This window comes from Grus americana, chromosome 10 (genome assembly GCF_028858705.1).
Source record: "Grus americana isolate bGruAme1 chromosome 10, bGruAme1.mat, whole genome shotgun sequence".
Taxonomy (NCBI): Eukaryota; Metazoa; Chordata; class Aves; order Gruiformes; family Gruidae; genus Grus; species Grus americana.
The window spans coordinates 8,987,687-9,008,637 of NC_072861.1; the positions used below are offsets into that span (position 1 = coordinate 8,987,687).

The 20,951-nt window shown below is 39.5% G+C and overlaps 1 protein-coding gene across 4 annotated transcripts in view; it reads right to left on the reverse strand.

Moving 5' to 3' along the window:
• The window catches only part of MYZAP (myocardial zonula adherens protein), a 62,484-nt gene extending 42,712 nt beyond the window's left edge, over window positions 1-19,772 (reverse strand). Inside the window, exons 1-5 of one of the 4 annotated variants that reach the window (XM_054836465.1) lie at window positions 19,586-19,709; window positions 15,196-15,278; window positions 13,402-13,491; window positions 4,417-4,575; window positions 1,680-1,772 (exon numbers count right to left, since the gene is read on the reverse strand). In XM_054836465.1, coding sequence (XP_054692440.1) covers window positions 1,680-1,772; window positions 4,417-4,575; window positions 13,402-13,491 — 342 coding nt within the window. In that variant the 5' untranslated portion in view covers window positions 15,196-15,278; window positions 19,586-19,709. Of the gene's footprint in view, window positions 1-1,679; window positions 1,773-4,416; window positions 4,576-13,401; window positions 13,492-15,195; window positions 15,279-19,585 lie in introns of all 4 variants that reach the window. The other 3 variants (XR_008578578.1, XM_054836466.1, XM_054836463.1) reach the window with 3 other exon arrangements.
• Window positions 19,773-20,951: the final 1,179 nt, after the last annotated feature.

Below are 20,951 nucleotides of genomic sequence, written 5' to 3' on the forward strand. Positions count from 1 at the left end.
CTCACATTCTTGGACCAGATTTGTTTCTTGATAAAAACAAAAGAACACTAGGGACCGATACAGAAAACAATTAGTGTTTAGTAACCAAGTCATACACAGATTAGGTCAGCATAGGGAGCAGAAGCCAAGTAGTTACTGTTAGCCCTATATAAACATATGCTCATGTTCAAACAAACAAACAAAAGCAGAAATGCTTTGGATGGATTAAGAAAGTTACAAGATAAGAACTTGTGTGAAGAAGCATAGTGCCCAGGGCAGGATATTGGAAGTACAAACCTCAAACAAACTTTATAAACAAAAAGTAGTCCTGGAAATTCATGGGAAAAAAGCATAGTGATTCAAAGCTGAAGCATAGAGTATATAAAGGATCCCCAAATAGCATGAAAGATGGCAGTCATGTAAAACCAAACCCAAAAACGAATGAACCAAGCAAAAAAAGCATATAATATTAAATAGAACAGCACTTGTGTTTTATTTCAGGCACTCTAAAGTATTAAAAAAGGTAGGAGGGTGTCTCATAATGTGCCATTTATGTCAGAAGGAGTGCTTCATAAACTGCTAATTTGCTTCAGAACTAGAGATTTTGTCAGAGCTGGTCAGAAACCCTTAATTAAGAGAGATATTCAGACTCATGCGGGATTTCTACTGGTCTGACAGAAGATCTGGAAGTACAGAATATCACCACTGCTATTCAGTAAGGATCAGAAGCAAAGATGACAAAACTGCATCTGAATCAGCATTTGCCTACAGGCATACTGGGTGGGGGACTCACTTTGTTGGATTCATTAAGACTATTTAACATAGTTTACAGAAATTCAGTTTTCTCTCCCTCAAGTCAGGCTAATTTTTTTTTTTTTGAGACTAGTTGCCACAGAATAAAAGTACCAGTTTAACAGCAAGTTCTGATCCTTATACATAATACAGCATGCAGGGAACTGTCAGTCTCCAAATGAGGATGGCAGAAGGGCACAAGTCAGGGTTGCAGTCATTTGAAGTCAGAATACGTTTAATTGCCAAAGCTTCATCTGAACCAGGGCTGTGAAAATCAATGTTGAAAATAAAATCCACAGCAAGTTTTCAGAGAGATTTTTTGGACCAAAGAACTCAGTGTAATGTGAAGGATACTTCTACAGACTGCAGCAGCTTTTATTGCTAAAGCAGCATGTCAGAAGACAGAGAGGTCACTGAATGACCATTGAAAGGTTCAATTAAGAACCAAAAGGTAAGCCATTTTTAGAACTGTCATGCACTTTAATACTAAAGAATATCGCTACTTCTTTTACTATAGTGTTTAAACAATACACTCAATAAAACAGAGCAAAGTCTGTTGAGATGACACCAACTAAGTTGCACATTGCTCCTAATTATATAACTTACTCATTCAATTCAACTGGCAGCTTACTGGTACAAACATCTCTGCTAATTACCAACACACACAGACAATGCTATCAAGATCATTCTTTTATTTCCAAGAAGCAATTTGTAATTCCATATGCAAAAGCATCCCTGTCCTACTTTACCTTCCTGGAGGGAAAAATAAAGAAAAGTATAGATGTAACATAAAACAATGAACTGGCGTGGTCTGAATTTCTGTTCTGCTGAAGAAAAAAAAAAAGTTGCTAGATAACACCAGGACAGTTATTCTCATATGCTTTCCCTACAAATGAATACATACTTACTTTCAGTTCATTCGTAAGCTGCTGTATTTTTCGTTTCATTTCATCATATTCACCATACATTTTCTTTCTTACTTTTTCCAGAGTTGCTCTCACCTGGTGTCAGAAAAATCAAATGCCTTTATCAAACTTACTGATGATACTCTTTATACTAGGACATGGTTTTTTTTCCCCTATGTCCTTCATTGTTACTTTCAGTAATTTCCATTATTAATCTACCTTTTCATCAACAGCAATTTACTCTTAAGAACAAGACAAAAACTTAAGTCTCAAGACTTGTTGACATAGGGATGATAGGAATAAACGTCTCTGAGTAATTCTAAACTTCTCTGTACATACTTAAACACTTGTAAATTAATAATTTAAATAATTTCAATTGAATAATCCATAACTCATTCTAACCTGATTACTAAAGGAATTAATTTTAATTTGAGCACATAGTGTTTTCTTTCTGAAAAAAAATCTACACATGGATTAAGTACACTTTTGTACTTTCAAAAGTGGTTAATTAGTTTTCCCAGAGTATGCTTTGAAGATAAACCCTTTAATTTTGGACTTTTAGGCTTGTATCTAGCAAAACAATATATTAGCATAAATTTACCAATGTAATTTCAAATCTGAAGAACAGAGTACTCAATTTGATTTCATTTAAGAACTATCGATGCAAATTATACTTTGCCTTTCTAAGAAAAGAAAAGAAAGAAAAGAAAAAAGAAAAAAAAGAAAAAAAGAAAAAAGTGCATGCTGGAAGCCAGCTTGGGTTTACATGCCATTGCAATCATCCACAGAACCAATCTTCTCAAGAGCACACATGGTAAACACTAGTTAAGTGTTTATCTACAGTCTACCTTCCAGCTACATAGTTCAAACATTTTTTTTTTTCTTTCTTTTTTTTTCCCCCTCACCTCTATCAAACACAGACTGATTACAGATAATCTAGGGGATTGAACCCTCATCTCTGCATAGGCTTGGGGAAGGAGCAAGGGGAAAACATTAGTAGGGCCTTACAGAAGAGGGGTTGTTTCTAGCAGCTCTGCAGTGTACCCACTCCCTCCCAGAAAGAGGGGCATTGGCCACCAAATCTATGCCAGGAGTAGGCACAAACCTACACCAAACTACGTGCTCCCTTTAGGATGAGAAACACAGAAGGAAGCTGACTCCTGCACTTCACCTCAGGAAAGCACCCCTTGCCCTGTCCCTACCCACACATATGCATGCACACACACGCACACACCCTTTTGCAAGGTGCAAATCTGACTCAGATACGGAGGAAACTGTCAGCAGTTCTGACGTAGCCCATCATTTTTGGTCTATTTGAGTCAACACATACATGGCACAAGCTGAGGACTCTTGTTTAAGACTCTACTTTTAAAGACAAACTTATCCGGCAGACCAAAGTTCGCAAATTAGCGTAGCTAAACACAGCTTCCAGAGGACAGGAGAGCAAGGGCCAGTACGTCTTTTCCCATGTCTTTCCCACTTTTTCCTGAAAGGATGAGTACCCTGAACACACATGCAAGACATGCAGTTCACCTGGTCCGACACGTCCCTCCATGCCACAAGCTGGCTGTGAACAGAAAAGGGCAGGGAGATGGTCCCGGTCCAAGCAACCTGTGCCAGGTACTAGAAACAGCACAGCTGAGGGAGCTGGCCATGCCGCGTGCCGATTCACCCATCCCTGGACACCACCCCAGCAGGGAAGATAAACTACCCAGGCAGGAAACAAACCAGCAGCTGAGGTGGCTTGTGTGCCTCACCTCCACCACAGGAGTGACGTACTCTAACTCTGGGTGCAGGAACTTGAGAGTGGTGAATGCTGGGACCTAACAAACTGTGAGTACTAAAGGAGAGATGCAAGCGCTGATAGCTAGAGACCAGACAGATGTTAGGACACATAATTACAGTGTCATACACTGCTGGCTTGACTCAGTGTTCCTCCCTTTTATATCAACTCAGTTTGCACTTGAATCAGTGTAACATGATAACAATTGACCAATCGCTTCCTGGGTGGTGAAGGTGGATGGAAAGAGAAGGTCAAATTACTTGTCCTGGGCTAAGTAGGGGGTTATTGCCAAAGCCTGAGAGCCAAGGACTGACAGGCAAAGAGATGCTGAGTTTCAAGCACAGAAACCAGCAGCATCAGAAATGCCTTTTTTTTTTTTTTTTTCCCTTTTCTTTCTTTCTGGAGAGCTTCTGCTGATTACGATAAGTGAGCACACACAGAGAAAGTAGTACAAAGTCATCCTTATTAGGCTGGCTATTTTAAGGCTGCCCCAAAATATACCCAAGTGATTTTACTATGTCACCTAATTTAGGAGCCTTTTCAAAACCAGGGGGCTTGGGGACAGGAGAAGCAGAGGAAGAGAGGAAAGAGTTTATCCTTGCAGGTGTCTACTTACATAGTTTCTTCTGTATCATATCTGAAATTATGAAGGCTTCAGGACAGGAACCCCAAGATCTGTTTGGCAGTTTGCTTGCCCAGCTGTAGCCCAGTCAGCAAGCATTAACAAGTATCACTTGGCACAGAGGCCTTGAGTCTGGACCATGCAGTTCCCAGGTATAAAGCATGCTTTTTTTCCAACTTGAATACTAACACAGCAAGTCTTTAGCCTCAGAGTAGGTTCCCAGTTCAAATTCAGGTGTTCAACTAGACATCAGTCATCCCATATACACTTCACAGCTCTACCTGAATATATGGAAAGGATAACTGACAAATTTTGAAGCTGAAAGCATAACTCACTTCTTTAATGTAATTCATCTCCTCTTTCAGTTGATCAGCTGACCAGCCATAAACCACCATTTCTCTCTTATGGTTGTTGTCAGTTCGGTGCACAACGCCATACACCATCCCATGAGAGAGCTTCCCTGGAGACATGCCATTTGGTACATGGTAGAGCTCCTTAAAAGTAGATATAAAAAGTTATTTTTAAATCAGTACTAGAATAAAAAAACCCAACAGCAACAAAAAAACCCCCAGTAACACAGGGCCAGGAGAGACAGCTGTGTCAAGGCACAACAGTACCCAAGAACACTAAATCCCAAATGTTTTGGGGCCAAACTGTCAACCTTCATGTTTTTGGGAAGATCAATGACCAGTTTATAATTGACAGAGATGACAGAGATGTCTATTTTCCACTGGCTCTAACAGAAGTTATATAGGTACAGCTAGAGACAACAGATTGGATTTGTGCAAGAAGAGGTAGAGGCATACGAGAGAAAAAGTCATCCTGGTTTATTTTCATTCACTAACATATGCTACTTTTCTGCATTCTTCTAGACCATTGTTAGCTCTCATAGTTCCCTTTAAACTCTTGCAACCACAGAATTGCCCCAAGCTCCCCGCTGCAGGAAACATAAAAATTCACAAGTTTAATAAAAAATTTCAGAAAGTTCTCAGAAGAAACTGAAATCAAAACATTTTAGGCAAGTTTCCTTAAACAGAGCTCAGAAAATATACGTTTATCTTGAAGATAAACAAAGTAGAATTTCAGTTTGCATTTAAAGCTAACTAAGGACCTCCAAAGCAATCAAACATTCATTTCAGGGCTGCATTTCTCTTACTGAAGTTGTAGAACTGACATTGTAAGAGCCAAAGCAAAGCTACAAAGCAGCATTCATGTGGGTGTTCCACTGTTATTAACTATTGTAGGAGGACAAAACTTTGAAATCGGGTCTTGACAGGTAAATAGAAAGACTGTTCTAAAGTGCCTACATTTGTTATTTTAATGATTGCGGAAATTTGTAAAACGTACTTGTAATAATTGTATGTCTTACTTTAAGGCACTCTTTGCAACAGACTCCTTTTATTCATCTCATCAATACACTTAGTAAGAAAAATATTCATGCAAACAGTAGAAATCATTTCCCTCAGCATATAGATAAATATCTGCAAGGTCAGATGTAACTACCTGACCTGACTACTGACATAGCCTCCCTTCTAATCAACCCAGAGAAACATCCTTCTGTAGCAATCATCTCAAATGAGTCAGTCCCCAGAAGTACTAATTTCTCTTTTTGATTACAAAGAATTTAAACAACTAGCTTAGATGAAGACATCCACATTATGACTTTTTAAAAAGAAGGGAAAAAAATATTCTTACCTAACTTTGAATATTTGCAAACTAGGAACCTAAAATCAGTGATTATTTCTGAATGGAAAGTTAGGAAGACACAATCTTGGAAACACAGCTGTTACTCTTAGCTTTGCATGTTGTTTTTGAAAGGTGAGTGCTGGGGACAAATCAGTTACAGGTAATGTTACTCAACTTTCTTTCTCACACTAGGTATATGAGGATACCGGTAAATTTGACAATATTTACTACATTGACCTTAGAATATGTTTGGGTTTGTTTTGTTGTTCAGTAATGACACTGTAGGAAAACCAACAAAATTTGAGATTTTTTACTAAATTAAGACTCTAAGCAGTGTCTAAATACTCTCTTTGACACCAAACAGACTGGAAGAGATGAAGCTCAGCACCTTGTATTCACCTGCAGCTGCATCCTAGAGAGTCTCCAGTCCTTACCGTGACAGAGGGTGATGGTAGCATCTGTGGTCTAAAGCCGTAGCACTTTCAGTTTTTAGCAGCCAAACTAACATAATTATGTTGGTAATGTAAGAATAAATACTTCTTTGGGTAAGGGAAAAATGAACAGAAAAAATCTACTTGCATTAAGAGAAATGGGTATAGACAGACATTTGTTTTATATTGTGTCCCTCCCGCATGGCACTGACAGATTTTCTCAACATTGTGAATCCTACACATCTTCCTTAACTGTATCATTAATAGCTTAACAATTTTGCTGAAGCTCTGGGTGTGTGTATGCAGGGCTGGGAGGGGAACGATCATGGAGCAGACATGATAAAGAAGGTTTCAGGCAAAGAAGAACAAACCTATAAGCAATCATTTAAAAAGAAAGCCTTACAACCACTTAATGGAAAAACATTAGGCAACTAGCCCTACCTATACATGATATCATTTTGCTGTTTAGATGTGTACATCTGCCTTTTTTGAGAGTAGAGAAAATACAGAAACTAGATGGGGACATTACTCAAAACATTTTTGTGTTTGTTTGCTTCCAGGGTTGTACAGTTTCTTTGATAGTTTCATCACAGCTCCTCCCCTGCATCTGGATAAAAAGATTACATAAAAGTTTCCATCTTCCTGATAGCCAAATGAATAATCACTGGGATTGTTTAGAGGTTACCAAGGCGTCAGACACTGAATTCATAAATCCATACTCTTTACCCATGATCATTCATTTTTTGAGGTGAACAGCTTAATACCAGCAACTACTAAGATCCTTTGTGCCTCTGAAACATTAGCAGAATTGTTTAAAGTGCTGTTTGCAGAGTTCTGTATGAAAATTATGACCAAGATGCTTATTTTTAGCATATTATAAACACATTCCTAAGGAATGCTTCAAAGGATTTTTTTTCTCCTCTAAGAAAGACCTACAAATTCAGACCAATGGGTTTGCAGCTAGAGAATCACCCATGGCATGTATTTCACAGACAGACAGACTTAAATTTACATCATAATGGGAAGTACAAGCAGGATTAAGTATGCACAAAGCCAGACTGGTCACATGTCTCTTGCAACAATGCTAAAACTTGCCTGTTGTCTATATTTGCACAAGACTCCCAAGATGCCTTTGTCAGAGAAGTGACACCTTTGCCTCTTAAGGAGGCCTTGCTGAATGGCTCAGTTCTCAAACTGCTCCACAGAACTGCATCAAATATATTTTCTGCCAGTTTGTCTCCTCTCTTAAGCTACTTCCACCAACCTTTATTTTTCTCCCTTCAGTGTTTTTTCCTTTTCTGCCTTGCCCTCTGTTCTTCCTCTGTCGCATCCTCTCTCTCCCATGTTTCCTCTTCCACAAATCCTGGATTTTCCACATCCTCAAGGACTACAGAATGGGGTTTTTTAAGTCAAATACTTTTCATTGCTTTCCCCTCTATGTCCCCTACGTATCCATTATCAGAACTCAGGTATTTTTCTGAGGTCCTCACCTGTCTCCACTCTGATCTGCAGTGAGGCATCTCAGTGATGATAACAGAATAAGTAAATACTGTAAAGATAACCACAAAAGTGCTTGAAGATGGAAGGTTTCATTAGATTAGTTAACCATTGCTATTTAGGGTCAAAATATCAGCCAGCTCCAGAGTACAGGGAAGTCTTGCTCCCCACCTGCTTACGTACTTGCTGCACTGGAACACAGTTGTTGGTCCCAATTGTGATCAAAATCCCTTCTAATGGGAGCTGCTGATCTGAAAAGGCAGACTTAGTTTAAGCAATAATATTTGTGAATATTTCTTTGTACTTATAGTCAATTATATGACACCCCAAGGTAACAGCAAGAACACATCATGTTGATGCACAGAAATACTATAGCAGCTCCAGGAATATGCTTTGTCTACGTTGCAGCAACAGTCATGTTGCATTTGGCATGATCACACAGCAGGTAGTAAAGAAATGCAGACTGTGTTTACTTAATTAATAAATATTTAAAAGAGAAGCCTACACCCCAAGGTTGCAAAAGTCTTGATAATTGTCATGCATCCTGTTTATGTCTCTGTCCAAGGAAGTAGCATGAAACAGGTAAAGCAAAGACACTATAAAAACAAACCTTAAATATAAGTTGTTAGCTGCTTTTTGTATTGCCCATGGTTTTATTGGCATTATGTAAATAACACTGAGGGATGGGTTCCTTCCTAATCTATCTCCGTCAGTTTTTGAAATGAAAGTTAGATACCCCCATACTTTATACTTTCTCCCTGCCCCAAAATTGGAAGCAGAAGTACAGAAGAGGTATCTTATTTTGATGAAAAAGGACATCTAATGTAATGATTAGCACAATTTTGAGTTTAGTACTCATATGGCCTTAAACTTTTTCTAAATCATGATCTGCTGTTTACCTACACCACCTAAAACGTCTTCTTTTAACCAGAACAATATCAGTTAAGTGAGGCTTTATCTTTTCCTCAACAGCCACATTCCAGAGATTTCTGAAATATCCAGTTACCTTTTGCTTGTTCACTGGTTATACAAGGAACAAGAACATTCACATTGTTAATTAGGTTACATATTTTCTGTTCAGTAAAATGATAAATTTATAATATTCAGCTCACCAAGGAAAGTTACTGTGCTCTAACAACAGGTAGCTATGTTTTTATGTTTTTTCATATTCCTCTACAGCCCATGAAGCTCATGTTACATTTAGGGATTTTTCATATATAAATAGTATTAAAATGGGGAAAATATGTCAAGACATAGACATGGGTGTTCTTAAATTAGTGATGCTAAATAAGAAGCATCGTTTAACACATTCTAACTTTTAAGCTCTTTGAAATATAGAATTGAGGTGCCTATCTCAAAAAAACAGAAGTGATAGGGATTATACAAAGTCACAGCTAATCAATGAAATCTGTATACAGAACACCAATATTTATACACTAAGAAAATACAACTAATACAGCAGTAACCACAGAAGTCAGTGGAATTCTTTCTGTAGTTTTCACATAGTGCTGTTTTTAGTGAAGGTGTCGCTTAGTTAGTACACATCAAAAATCAGGCAATTAGTGGTGGAGAGGCTGAGAAACACTAGCATCAGCCACCTGTAGCAGGTGAACCACATTTGTTATGACACAACTTCTGCTATGCTGATGGAGTGGGTTGGCAGCAGCAGAGAAAATAGGCACTGTCCTAGATTCAATTGTGCACAACAGTCCCATGTTCATTTCACTCATATTCTTTGATCCAGGGCTGACACAAGTTTCTGCTTGATTCTCTCCATTGCATACTGGAGCAAATTCCCCTTTTGGCTTCTTTACAAACTATTTTTTTTGCTGGGAAAAAAAATATTTGCTATGCATCTGTATTCCTGCTTAGGAAGCATAAAGAGTTTCACCTCTTGGTTGTGATGCTTGAAAAACATAAGAAAATTAAAGAGTTTGAGGATATATACAGCCAAAGTTTAGAGAGTTTAAGACTAAACACTGCTCAAACTCTGTTGAGCCACACAGATAGGAAAGTGACACAAATTTCTAGAGAGTTATCTCGTTTTCGTTCTCTTGTCCATGTGTCAAAGTGAAAAAGAAAAATCTGTCTATACAGATCTCCATATTCTGCCCTCAAATGCCTAGCTGCAGCTTCCAACGACACTTCCAAATTTAGCCGTGACAGTGAAGAAAGGGACTGATGGATAAAAATAAGCCCAATCCCAAACAGGGACAATACAATTGTCTGGTAGCCCTTTATTATGCAAGACAAGGCAGGCTTTAGGACATGCAGATTTTGCATGCAATCTGCAAGCACAATATTCCTTTGTACTTCATGGTAAACAGCCTCACACTACTGTCATCCATTGTCTATCATTAACAGATGTAATGGAACAAAATCAGGATAGTTTCAGATTCTCCCTAGCTAAAGTGCTAGCAATTCAGAGATATTTAGCAGTAGGCTTTTAGCCTGTAGAAAGCAAACAAACAAAACAACCAGTCTCTACTTGTGACTTCAGTTCTTATATGCTTCTTTCATAGCCTAAATATGAATATAAAAATCCAACCTGACACACTGGAACACAAGCTCACTCCCCCTTCAGTTTTTGAGATCAACTTCTAACTGTGTACCATCTGCCAGCCTTTCACAAAAGATAGGGAGAAGCCATCCTAGTACAGTAATGTCTGCAGCAATTTTGTTGCAACAAAACTGCCCAGCTCCATCACTTTGTTTTAATCTCTTACACTGGTTCATTTTTATTTCATGGATGTTTAGCAATAAAAAAGTCAATCATCTAGAAACTTAATGCACTGATACGGATTTAATTAAATACAGCATACATTTTCTGATAAACTTGGACTACAATGAAAAACAGTAAGCTAATAGCTACTAACACAACCAATAAAGAATCAGTTCTGATCTGACATCAAGCTCCAGAATAAGTTATTGGGAGGATCAGTGCTAACAAGAACTCCTGTGCAGTTCACTAGCTGATTTTGCAACTGAAACATCTCTTAATGGTACTGAGCCCCAGAAAGATACAGACAAGTAACAGTCAGTAAGCCATCACTATCTCACATTAGAGCAACTCAAAATCACCTCCTTCTAATGAAAGATTTGAAAGAGGAGATTGCAACCAAATGTCACACCATGGTATATTTTTAGTTTTCTGGCATTCCCTTTCACACAGCAAGGTCTCTGCTATCCTCCCGCTCCAGCAGTGGGCAGAGGCAGGGAAGAGTCTCTCTCTCTCTCTAGCGCTTGTCCTGCCGAAACAGGAGAGCAGCTGGTAGCCAGGCTCAGGCTGCCTGATCTGAGTGCCCCAGCAAAAACTGTACAGTCTCAGAGAAATGAACTGCAGGGGTAATCTTTAAATCACATGAGTATATTTTAAATACCAAAACCATTTTCCATGTTCCCATTTTCTTAATACTCAGCATTTAAAGACAGCACAGAACTCTAGATTCCAACAAGACACCTAATATTAAATTTCATCCTTGGTGAAGCTGCATTTTTTGACCTGAAATTGTAAAGTGCAAGGCAGAAAACTGAACAGTTGCCTAATTTCTGTCATCCTTATTTCCAAGAAGGGGGCACAGTTCTCATAGGACTGTGAGGATTATCTAACATTTGTAAAACCTATTTTTCACTAACATTGAGTCAGTGGAACATGGGTGGATCAGCAGAGATACCTGATCACTGTTTTTAGAAGATGCTTTTTTCTTTTTTGTTTAATTAAATTTTGCAGTAAGACAAAAGTATCACGGCATGACTACTCAAGAGTCCTGTGTGCACTGTAAGTTACTGTGTAACTAATTCAAATACATAAAGCAATACATTACATAGACAATAAAAATCTACAGGTAATACATTACTGTCTTGTTTCAGAGACATAAGGAAAAAACACTTCACGATCAGTGATTTGTTTTTGTAGCTGCTTCTACACACTATGACTATACAATCTGTAGGGCTATATTTTTAATTACACAAAAACCATAAAACACAAATAGATGGCACAATTACCCTGTGTTTTCTAATTGCTATGAAATTGACTAATTATATTCCATCTAGCTCTGAAGGCTGTATGTGTGCTTTCTAAAAGTCTTTAAATTGTGTAGAAGTACTGAACTTTAGAAAACTAGTCAGAACATACAATAATTAAATGACATACCATTTTTTGGGGTCTCAACTAAAAAGGACCCGTCTCTAAAAATCACTGTGCAATATACTGGAATGTAAGATGAGGCCAATAACGTATTTATTACCTTTCACATCCTCTCCTTAGCATTCTCTGTTATAAAACCTACTTGCCTTTACTTGTATTATGGGGGAAATATACCTCTCATTAAATACAAGAACCCACAGAGAAAAAAAAATGGTCACACAAGACAGTCACTACAAATTGTCCATGCCCTAATCATTCACACTTCTTTCTTATTATTACACTACTCAGCACAGTAAAGTGAGTAAGCCATGAGTCAAATACCTACCCTCCTCAAAACCAAACTTACATTACTCTTAAGGCAACGGGCCCATACACTTAGGCCAGTCTGAGAGTTTCTGCAATCAGATACAAACTGACAAGAGACTGACAGAGTAAGTGGTGGGGGAAGCTACTCTAAGTGCTACAACTAAACACCTCCGTACAAAATGAATAATTACTATTGAATGCTGGCCCAAATTTAGCTTGTATTAAGGCCTCTTTAATCCATTCTGTAAGTAACATTCATAGACCCTCAAGGACCTATTACTCTGCCAGAGCAGTGTATGAAAAGCTGAGTGTATACAAGATTCCAGCACAAGAACTATCTGATAAGGAATCTTTATCTTGACCATTTTACTTTGCATTTATTTTTACTGCTTTAAAATGTTTGTCTTTCCGACTCATTTTACAGTTACTTTTGCTTCTGAGCACCACTAAGAAATTATTTCAAATAAATCCTATTGTTGTTTTGCTTCCTATTGTCATATTGTTATTCAGACATTAGGTCTGGTAAACTTAGCCAACTTGTTTGATTTTGGTTTATCGAAAGTGTAAATGTGGAGCCTGTTCAGCTTCCCTTTTTAGACTCCATCCTTAAGACAAATTAAACATCATGTATCACTCCAAAACAGCTCTTAAAGAACAAGTTCTGCACCAAAGCAGCTGTAAGATTTTTTTGTGTGCATACTACTTGCTTCTACAAAAAAATTGCCCTTCTAAACCCTTCTACACACATGACCTCCAAATCATTTTCACTTCAGAACAATCTTGAATTCTTTATTTCCTATTTCTTATTGTACATCGCCCATTACCAAAATTAGTCAACCCAGCAAAACATCTAAGTCCCAGGCCAGCCAGCTCCCATACACATTAAAACTCAAATCTTGCACACTGTTAAGCCTACATGAAACATAAAATCCCCTTCAAGTGAGGATCAGGATCCTGTTTAATGCAAGATCCTGCTCTTGATAGCAGTTTCCTACTCTTTAATATATAAATATTAAATAACCAAGTCTTAAAGGTACCTCAGTCACAAATTACCTACAATGTTTGTGCTGTTTCTCTACTACCGTCCTATTTTACACGCAGTTTTGCTATCCCCAACTTCAAGGCTCAGGCCCAAAGCTCACAGCTGACTTGTTCAGCTTCCACGTGTTCTTCAGTCTTCCAAGACGACTGAGCTTTGGGCTCCCAAAACAACTAATATCACCTTCTGTGGAACTTTGATTCTTAAAACTTACATTTTTCTTTCTTTCAGGTTCCTTTGCTCCCTGTTCAGGCTGTGAGCCTTCATCAGGTGGTACTGTTAAGCGTAACCTACAGACATTCATCTGAAAGAAAAACAAAGGCTTGCTTTTAGATTTAAGTGTTACAAAAAATATTTTAATAACTTGCTTTACAGAATAAACTGTATTAACATTCAAGTTTCAATTTTCTACCTTTTGCCACCTAGCTGACAAAAGATTATTTTTTTAAAGGTGGGACAGGTTTTTAGTTGGCAAGAAATAATTCAAGGGCATCCCCATAATTACATAACTGAAATAGCAAAAATCCATTTCAATCAACAACATGTTCTTATGTACTCATGAATGACATTGAAAGCTGAGATAACAGAACAATGAACATAATCTTCTAGTTTTTCAGGACTTTTTTTTGCAGATTTGGCATACTTTTATTCCTCAGAAGAGATTCTTTAGAAACACAAAGTGTATTCTGGAGTGAATGCCTCTCTTCTGTTCAGCATATATCCAAGTATTTCATCCAAGGATACCTCAGTACTGCAATTCCACTGAATGTGAATAGGAATATTATTGAAATCTGACACATGCGAGTTCTTTGTAAAAACTAAACTTCAAAATGCTTCAGAAAAAATTTAAGCCGTATTATTTCCTATCTGATTTCAGAAAAGCCATTCTCTTGCTGAGGAAATAGGCCAATAGGGTTGATACCATTCTATCCCCAATTGCAGTTTGCCTTGCTTTTGTCTGAGAGATCTTTAGTGTAATGATATTTTTAAAGCAACAGATTTCATATTAGAAACTTGGTTAAAACTTTCAGTCTTAGTCCTATTCATGCAACATTTTTGTGGAAAACAACCAGAAGTCCTAAACGGAGCACAGTGACTGATGAAATGAGAAACTTGTCTGTCGAAATTTGAAGCTGCACAATACCTTCCCGTGAAATCCCAGCTGTCTGTTGATAACAAACAGCGCTCTGAAAGCTCTTCCTCAAAATGTCTAAAATATCTCTTTCATGATTACTGTGGGCCATCACCACTGTTCTTCTGTAGCCCAGCATTCCATCTGATCTAGATCTCTCTAGTTTCTCCTAACTACTTACTTCCAGTCATGCTGAATGTGTACCTTTTCTCTGAAATCCACCTTTCCACTGCACTTGCCCAAGCTCACAGCTCATGTCTTGATCATTACAGCACTTCCTTTTGCCTTGAAAATGGCAATCATGTTCTGCTCCCAGGCATTCAGAGCACAGCAGCAAAGCCTTTTTCATAGACTCCAAATCTTATTATTTTATAACTCACTTCTTCCAACTGTCTCTCTCATCAATTAAGCCAACTTGACTTCACTTTCAAGGCTCTTTACCCCATAAGCTCCTCAGAGCACGCTATTCATCATCACAACAAGGATTCCCGTTTTCCATTCCCAAACAATGGACCTTTTTCAACTTTTCAAACAAGTTTAACTTTTTCTTCTTCCCAAGTAAAAGCAATTGGAAGAACTATGCAAATATCTGCAGCAACCTCACTATTTTTCTTCCAGCTTCTCTTTAAATCTGTTGAGAGGACAAATCAACAGTGTTTAGACTCTCATATGCTGGAAACTGTATTAAAAAATGCTACTTTATATAGCCTTCCATCTTCCTGTCTCAGTTTGGTCTTTTAGGTCTGCAAGGCCTTCTACCAATAAGGAACAGTGTCCTGAGATACAAATAAAGTTCCCATAAAATATATAAGCTGTGCTTGTATTATAAAGAAGGGGGGGAAATCTATAATAAGATCAAGGTGAAATATAACCTACTCTTTAGACACATCTGTGGAGGCTACTTTTTGTGCAGTGGGCTCCTTGCCGTTAATTCATCATTCAGCCATATGCTAGCAAATCTAGAACAAGAAGCCACAGTGAAAGTGACATAACCCCCCAAAAAAATTTAGTATAAAAGCACATTATGCTTTCATATTTGCTAAAGAATTCTGAAACAACGAAATGCATCTAGAAATGATGAATCCTTGCACATTAGCTTTTGACACTGATTGACTGCTATATTTGTTCTTCTGAGAACACCAGACTCTCTCCATATACTGCAGAAGCTGGAGGTGCTTGCTGCTTACAAGTTAGTTATCAAGATATATTAATAATAAACTCCTCAACTTTGGAGCCTGTTGATTCCTAAGGTAATCAATACCACCTTTTCTCACCTATTTAATTTCCATTTCCCCGGTCTTTCTTCCTATTAGTTTAGCAAGGCTCTTTGCTCCTAAAACATGCCTGCTTATAACAAGAAGGGAACAGAGTCTGGCATTCCTCCATGTAGGCAAACAAAGAGAGACCAGACCCATAAATAGGAAATAGAAACTGAATTTGTGTTGTGCAGGAAGTGATAGACAAGGCCAACTTTTTCTTACAGTGATTTCAAATGAAGGAAAACTGGGCTAAAGGGAACGAAAGGATTGTTAGAAGAAAACATGAAAAATACCTCAAATTAATAGAAACAGATAATGGCTGGCAACTCAAAGTCACGAGAAATGGAGTTGTGTATGACCCTCTGAAGCTGGCAAATGGCTTGCCTGTTAGTCAGTATGGGACTAATTATAGCCAACATACTTACAGTGATTGTAAATAAGTATTTATCCTAGTACCTGTATACCAGTTAGTGAATCATGACTGCCTGTCACGTTACAGCAATTGATGTGTTACAGGGTTACTATGAAGGAAATCACAGAAGACAAGTACAGATGGCAGTCAAATCATAACAACTAGGTTGGAAATATAAATTAATAACAGTAATTTGTTGAGACTAAAGCCACTGTACAAAGGGCTATTATAATTTAAACTGTTTTTCTTGCCCTTTTCTTTTCACATTGCCTCCTCTACTACTCTCTTGAATCACTTTTCCCCCTCACACACTTCCTCATTTCCACACTAGCTCCTTACTTTTAAAACACTTCAAATCAGTATCATATTTTTGGCAGTATTTCTGACACAAAATAAAGTTTTAATGCTTTACTTTGCAGCCAGTTGCATGCAAATGCCAAACAGAGGGTGGCATTAACAATCATCTAAGGATTCCAGCCTTGAAGTCATGCCCAGTGAGGCTTGTACAGCAGTGGCAAGGTTCCTTGCTAGGACAAACTTATACAGGCTGTACTCTTGCCATTGTTTATAACACTAGGACTTCCTCAGCATCCCTGGGGAAACAGGAACAAATGTATAAAGTGGTCATTCACTCCTGCTCCTCCTGGGCCATGGATGATGCACTCTACGTAAGAACAGAACTACAAACCAATCTGTTAGAATTCAAGAACGCTATAGAGGTTGGAAGGGAAAAACAACTGGCACTGCTTTTTCCTTTGACCTTCAGAAGCAACTATGAACACTGTACCTATACCGTTACTACTATGCAGTGCTTCCTAAAGGAACAACACAGTGTACCAGTTGTTGGCAAGTTTACTTGACCAAACAAATGAGCACGGTCACATGGAAATCGCAGCAAGCCCTCTTCCAACAGCAAAACACTGCTGCAACGATGCCTTAAAATGGAAATGAAATCGTAACAGGAAGAGCCTCAACTCAGTGCCAAACAGTGGCAGAATAATGTGCAAGTGAGGATGAGGAGTAATTTCGAGAAACAAATTGGATTATGCAGAGAGAAAGCGGGGAGGAGAATGAAAGAGAACTCCCCTAGCAGGGAAAAGGCTGCGATTCAATTTCCTTCAACTGCTGACTGATGGTAAGAACAAGTGAGGAAAACCAGGGACAGACATGGCTTCCACCCTACCTTTATGTCATCAACATTGTAACTCTGTGAGCATAACTTTTAAAAAGAAATAGGTATCTTTAAAATAATACCAGGTATCAGGTTTTCTAGACCATAAGATTTTAGTTTGATTTACAGCATCTGCAGCTTTGGCAAGCCAGCAATACAAGTAATCTTAATTGTGCCAACATTTTATGTTCACTCCTGGCTTTTTGACACCAACAACCCAGGAGTGGTATTTCCAAAGTTCATCTGACTTAATTTGTGAAACAAATATGCAGACAGGAAAACAAAGACTGGCAGGTTCAGCCCAGCACAACACCAGACAGCAAAAGTTTACTAAGTGCAATGGAAATTAGCAAGTGAAGACATGTGCTTTTACCAAATTTCTAAGAGGCTAGTGGAACAGCATAGATGAGAGCTACTGCAATACGGCAGTTAAGAAAAAAGCCAATCTAGGTTAGTTAAAAATGTTAAGAATTCATGGCTCAGATCCACAATCCACATTCATGTTTACCATCCTACTGAAATCACTACGGTGCAACTTAAAACAAATACAGATGACAGATTCAGTTTCAGCAATGTTCTTCAGCCTCTTTTTCCACCCTTCTAAAATCCAAAGCACCCAGAAAGGCAGTGATCATAGTTAACTATGTACTGAAGTAATTACAGAGCTAGCATTAAAATAATGAGCAATGTTTTTATAGAATAACCAAAGTTACTGGTATGGCAATAGAAAAATACCAGCTCTTCTGCTAACAACCAGTCCCACTCTAAGGAAAGATGTGGTTCAATACTGATCTAGCTTCAAATCAACTTTAGAATTAACATCACCGGAATTTAATATTGTTGATCTTTCTAATGTCTGATAATAAAATGCTTTGGGGATAATACATTTGTTGAGTAACTATCTGCTAACCTACTAGCTCAGCGGCCAAAAATCACCCCTTTTGCCTAAGACCCAACGGTAGTTTTAGACTTTTGAAGGTGAAAGCAGAAAAGGAGTGGGTGTTTAATTTCAGTCAGTCCTAAAAAGCAAAGAAGAAAGTTGCTTTCTTTGGTCATTTATCTGTTGATTAGCCTGCTCCATTTATGAAATCTCTGCTATGAGATTCCCCACACAATTAAAGGGCAGTTTTCCTGTGACCACAGGCACACAGGAATGTGACACACATCTTTCATTTATTCAAGAGTTACTCCGTCTTCCTCCCCTCTTTTGACAACTCATGGTAAGGGAGTCACATTTCACTAAAAAAAGGAACAGCAGCTTCCCAGTGGGTTTTATTTGCAAATTAGGCTTTTAACAGTTTCCTTAAGAGAATGTATCATTATACATCGTCCCCAAGAAATATATCATGGGGATGAAAATAAGAAAATTATCACCTAAACACAAATTCTCTTAGCTTTAACTTCGCTAAGAAATACTGAAACAGGAAAACTCAATGGGAACCCGGAAGACAGGTAGGAAATATAGCTATGATTTCCAAGTCATCTTAATTTTTCCACACACATGAGCAATTTCATTTTTATGAAGGCCAGGGATTTTTTTCTGTGGAAAAGCCTGACCCTTATGTTATCCCATAAAACATGGCAACATGACATTCTTCATTGTTTCAATTATGAACTCATATTTTTGGAGTGTCAAAACAATCATTAAGTAATTAAAAAAGCATTATGATCACACAATTGTATTTCTTTGCAAGGACAAGCTTATCACTTATTTTGATTTATTTCTTTATATGTGGAATGTGCACTCACAATGATAGCAGTGTGGTTACAGCAGCAAAAAAGAGCTATTTAAAGCAGGGTGGCTGTAGAGATGTTCCCGTAATATCTGCCAGAGTTTTAACAACTTTTTAGAAGCATTTCCCAACAGATTAATGCATCATTATTATTTATCTCATTTCTGAAAATTAAAAAAAAACAACCCATCAGTAAATCATATTTCTGTATTTGAGGAATTGATTATAAAAATAAATCACTATTGCTATCTAAATCATTACAGTGAGCTTCCTCATAGATAGAATCTGGATAGGCAGGTTCTCAGTTGTAAATATCAAGGCGCTTTTCAAGAGGGGCCGGGGGGGAAAGCGTCCGACACAATCACACCTTCCTCTCAAGTTTCCAGAGGAACAGTCAGGGACTAGCACTAACAAAAGCCTTGCAAGACACCCCAAAAGCTCTTCCTTTCCCAGCACCTACTACGAACGCGCAAACGCATGTTCTCACCACCGCAAAGTTCACCTGAAAACACCGAAAATAAGCAAGGAGAGAGGAAAAAAGAAAAAAACCCACCAACAACAAAAAAAGGCACTCCGCAGGTAAACCATAAGGGGTGGGCGGCTTGTGTGTGCCACACGACCGCTTCGCCCCCCCCCCCCCGACACCGCCCGCGGGACCTCCCCGCCGTCTCCCCCGCGCTGCCCCCCGCACCTTCCGCCGGGCGCGGCCGCCGTCGCCGCACGGCCTCCGGGGGGTGGTGGCGGTGACCGTGAGCCCCGAGCTGTACCGCAGCATCCCCACGGGCCGCCGGGCTGCCGCTGACTGCGGCTGCCTTTGGCCGGCGGCGCCGCTCCGCCCTCGCACACATGGCCGCGGGCGGCCGCAGGGGCCGGGCTGCCCCGGCGGGGGTGGGCCGGGGAGGGGGAAGCGGAGCTTCGCAAGCGGCCTCCGCTGCGTTGCGCTTCCCCACGCCCCCGCGGACCTTGCGTCTCCGCGCTGGCTCTTGTGCCACGAAAGTGCCCGATTTGCTCGCGTGGGGTGAAATCTGGCAAAGTCGCTGTGGGACGCCGCCCCTGAGAAATTTGTCCCTGGGACGCTGAGGTCCCAATGTTGGGTGGCATTCCCTCTGCTCCCGGGAATTTTGGGTGTTGGGGCTGCCGCATGGGGAAGGGGACTTTGAGAGGAGACCCAGACGGGTCCACGTGTCACTCAGCCACCTCCCGGGCAGTGGAAATGGGGCTTAGGGCGTGCAGGAGCCACTGGAAGCTCAGTCACTCCCATTCTCCAGTACCCACCTCTGAGTGCTCTAACCAGAGAGTGCTATGTGACACAAGCTGGACACTGTCCTCCTCTCCTTCCCACAGCTGCAATTTGTGAGTCACCCGGTTTGTTAGCCGTGCTCCAGGAATGGGTACCAGACTGATCAGAAAGCACCCAGATCCCAGACAGCCTTGGGTGAGAGGCACAAAGCTGGTGCAGTTGAATGGGTGAGTGACTGCGTAAGCCCTGGCGCCAAAGGTCCAACAAGGAGGTGAGCCTGGTGCGCTGGAGTTAGCTGGCCCTGAGCCAGATTGCAGATGTGGACTTCAGCATTTCAGATGTTCAGCTCTTCCGGGATCTGGGCTCAGGGAACACTGTAACCCTACACTGCTGTACACAGGCCTAAGTGCACACATGCCCTCATCTGCAGCCTTGTGCATCTATCATGAGCAGTACATTCCTTGGTAATCAAAGGAGTTACAACCAAAGGAGATGCTTTTGTTTGAAAGCAATTGCAGAACAAACACCTATAACAGCATTTTTGAAATAGTTTATCCTCTGTCTCTGTGTAATTACCTTGAAATAATGAAGACAACGAGAAAACAGTTATGGCTGTGCAATGTCCTTGCCCATTACGATGTTCATGATCATATGGCTATATGCTGGTTCCTGAGTTGGAGAATGCTGAAGAGAGGAAAGTAATTTGCATTGGAAAGATGGAAACTGCACTGAACCACCAGTGCCTCACCCTCTGTGTACAATGTCTGTTCTCTTCTGCCTCTCAGTTCCCTGTCCCCAGGGCAACATACTGAGCTAT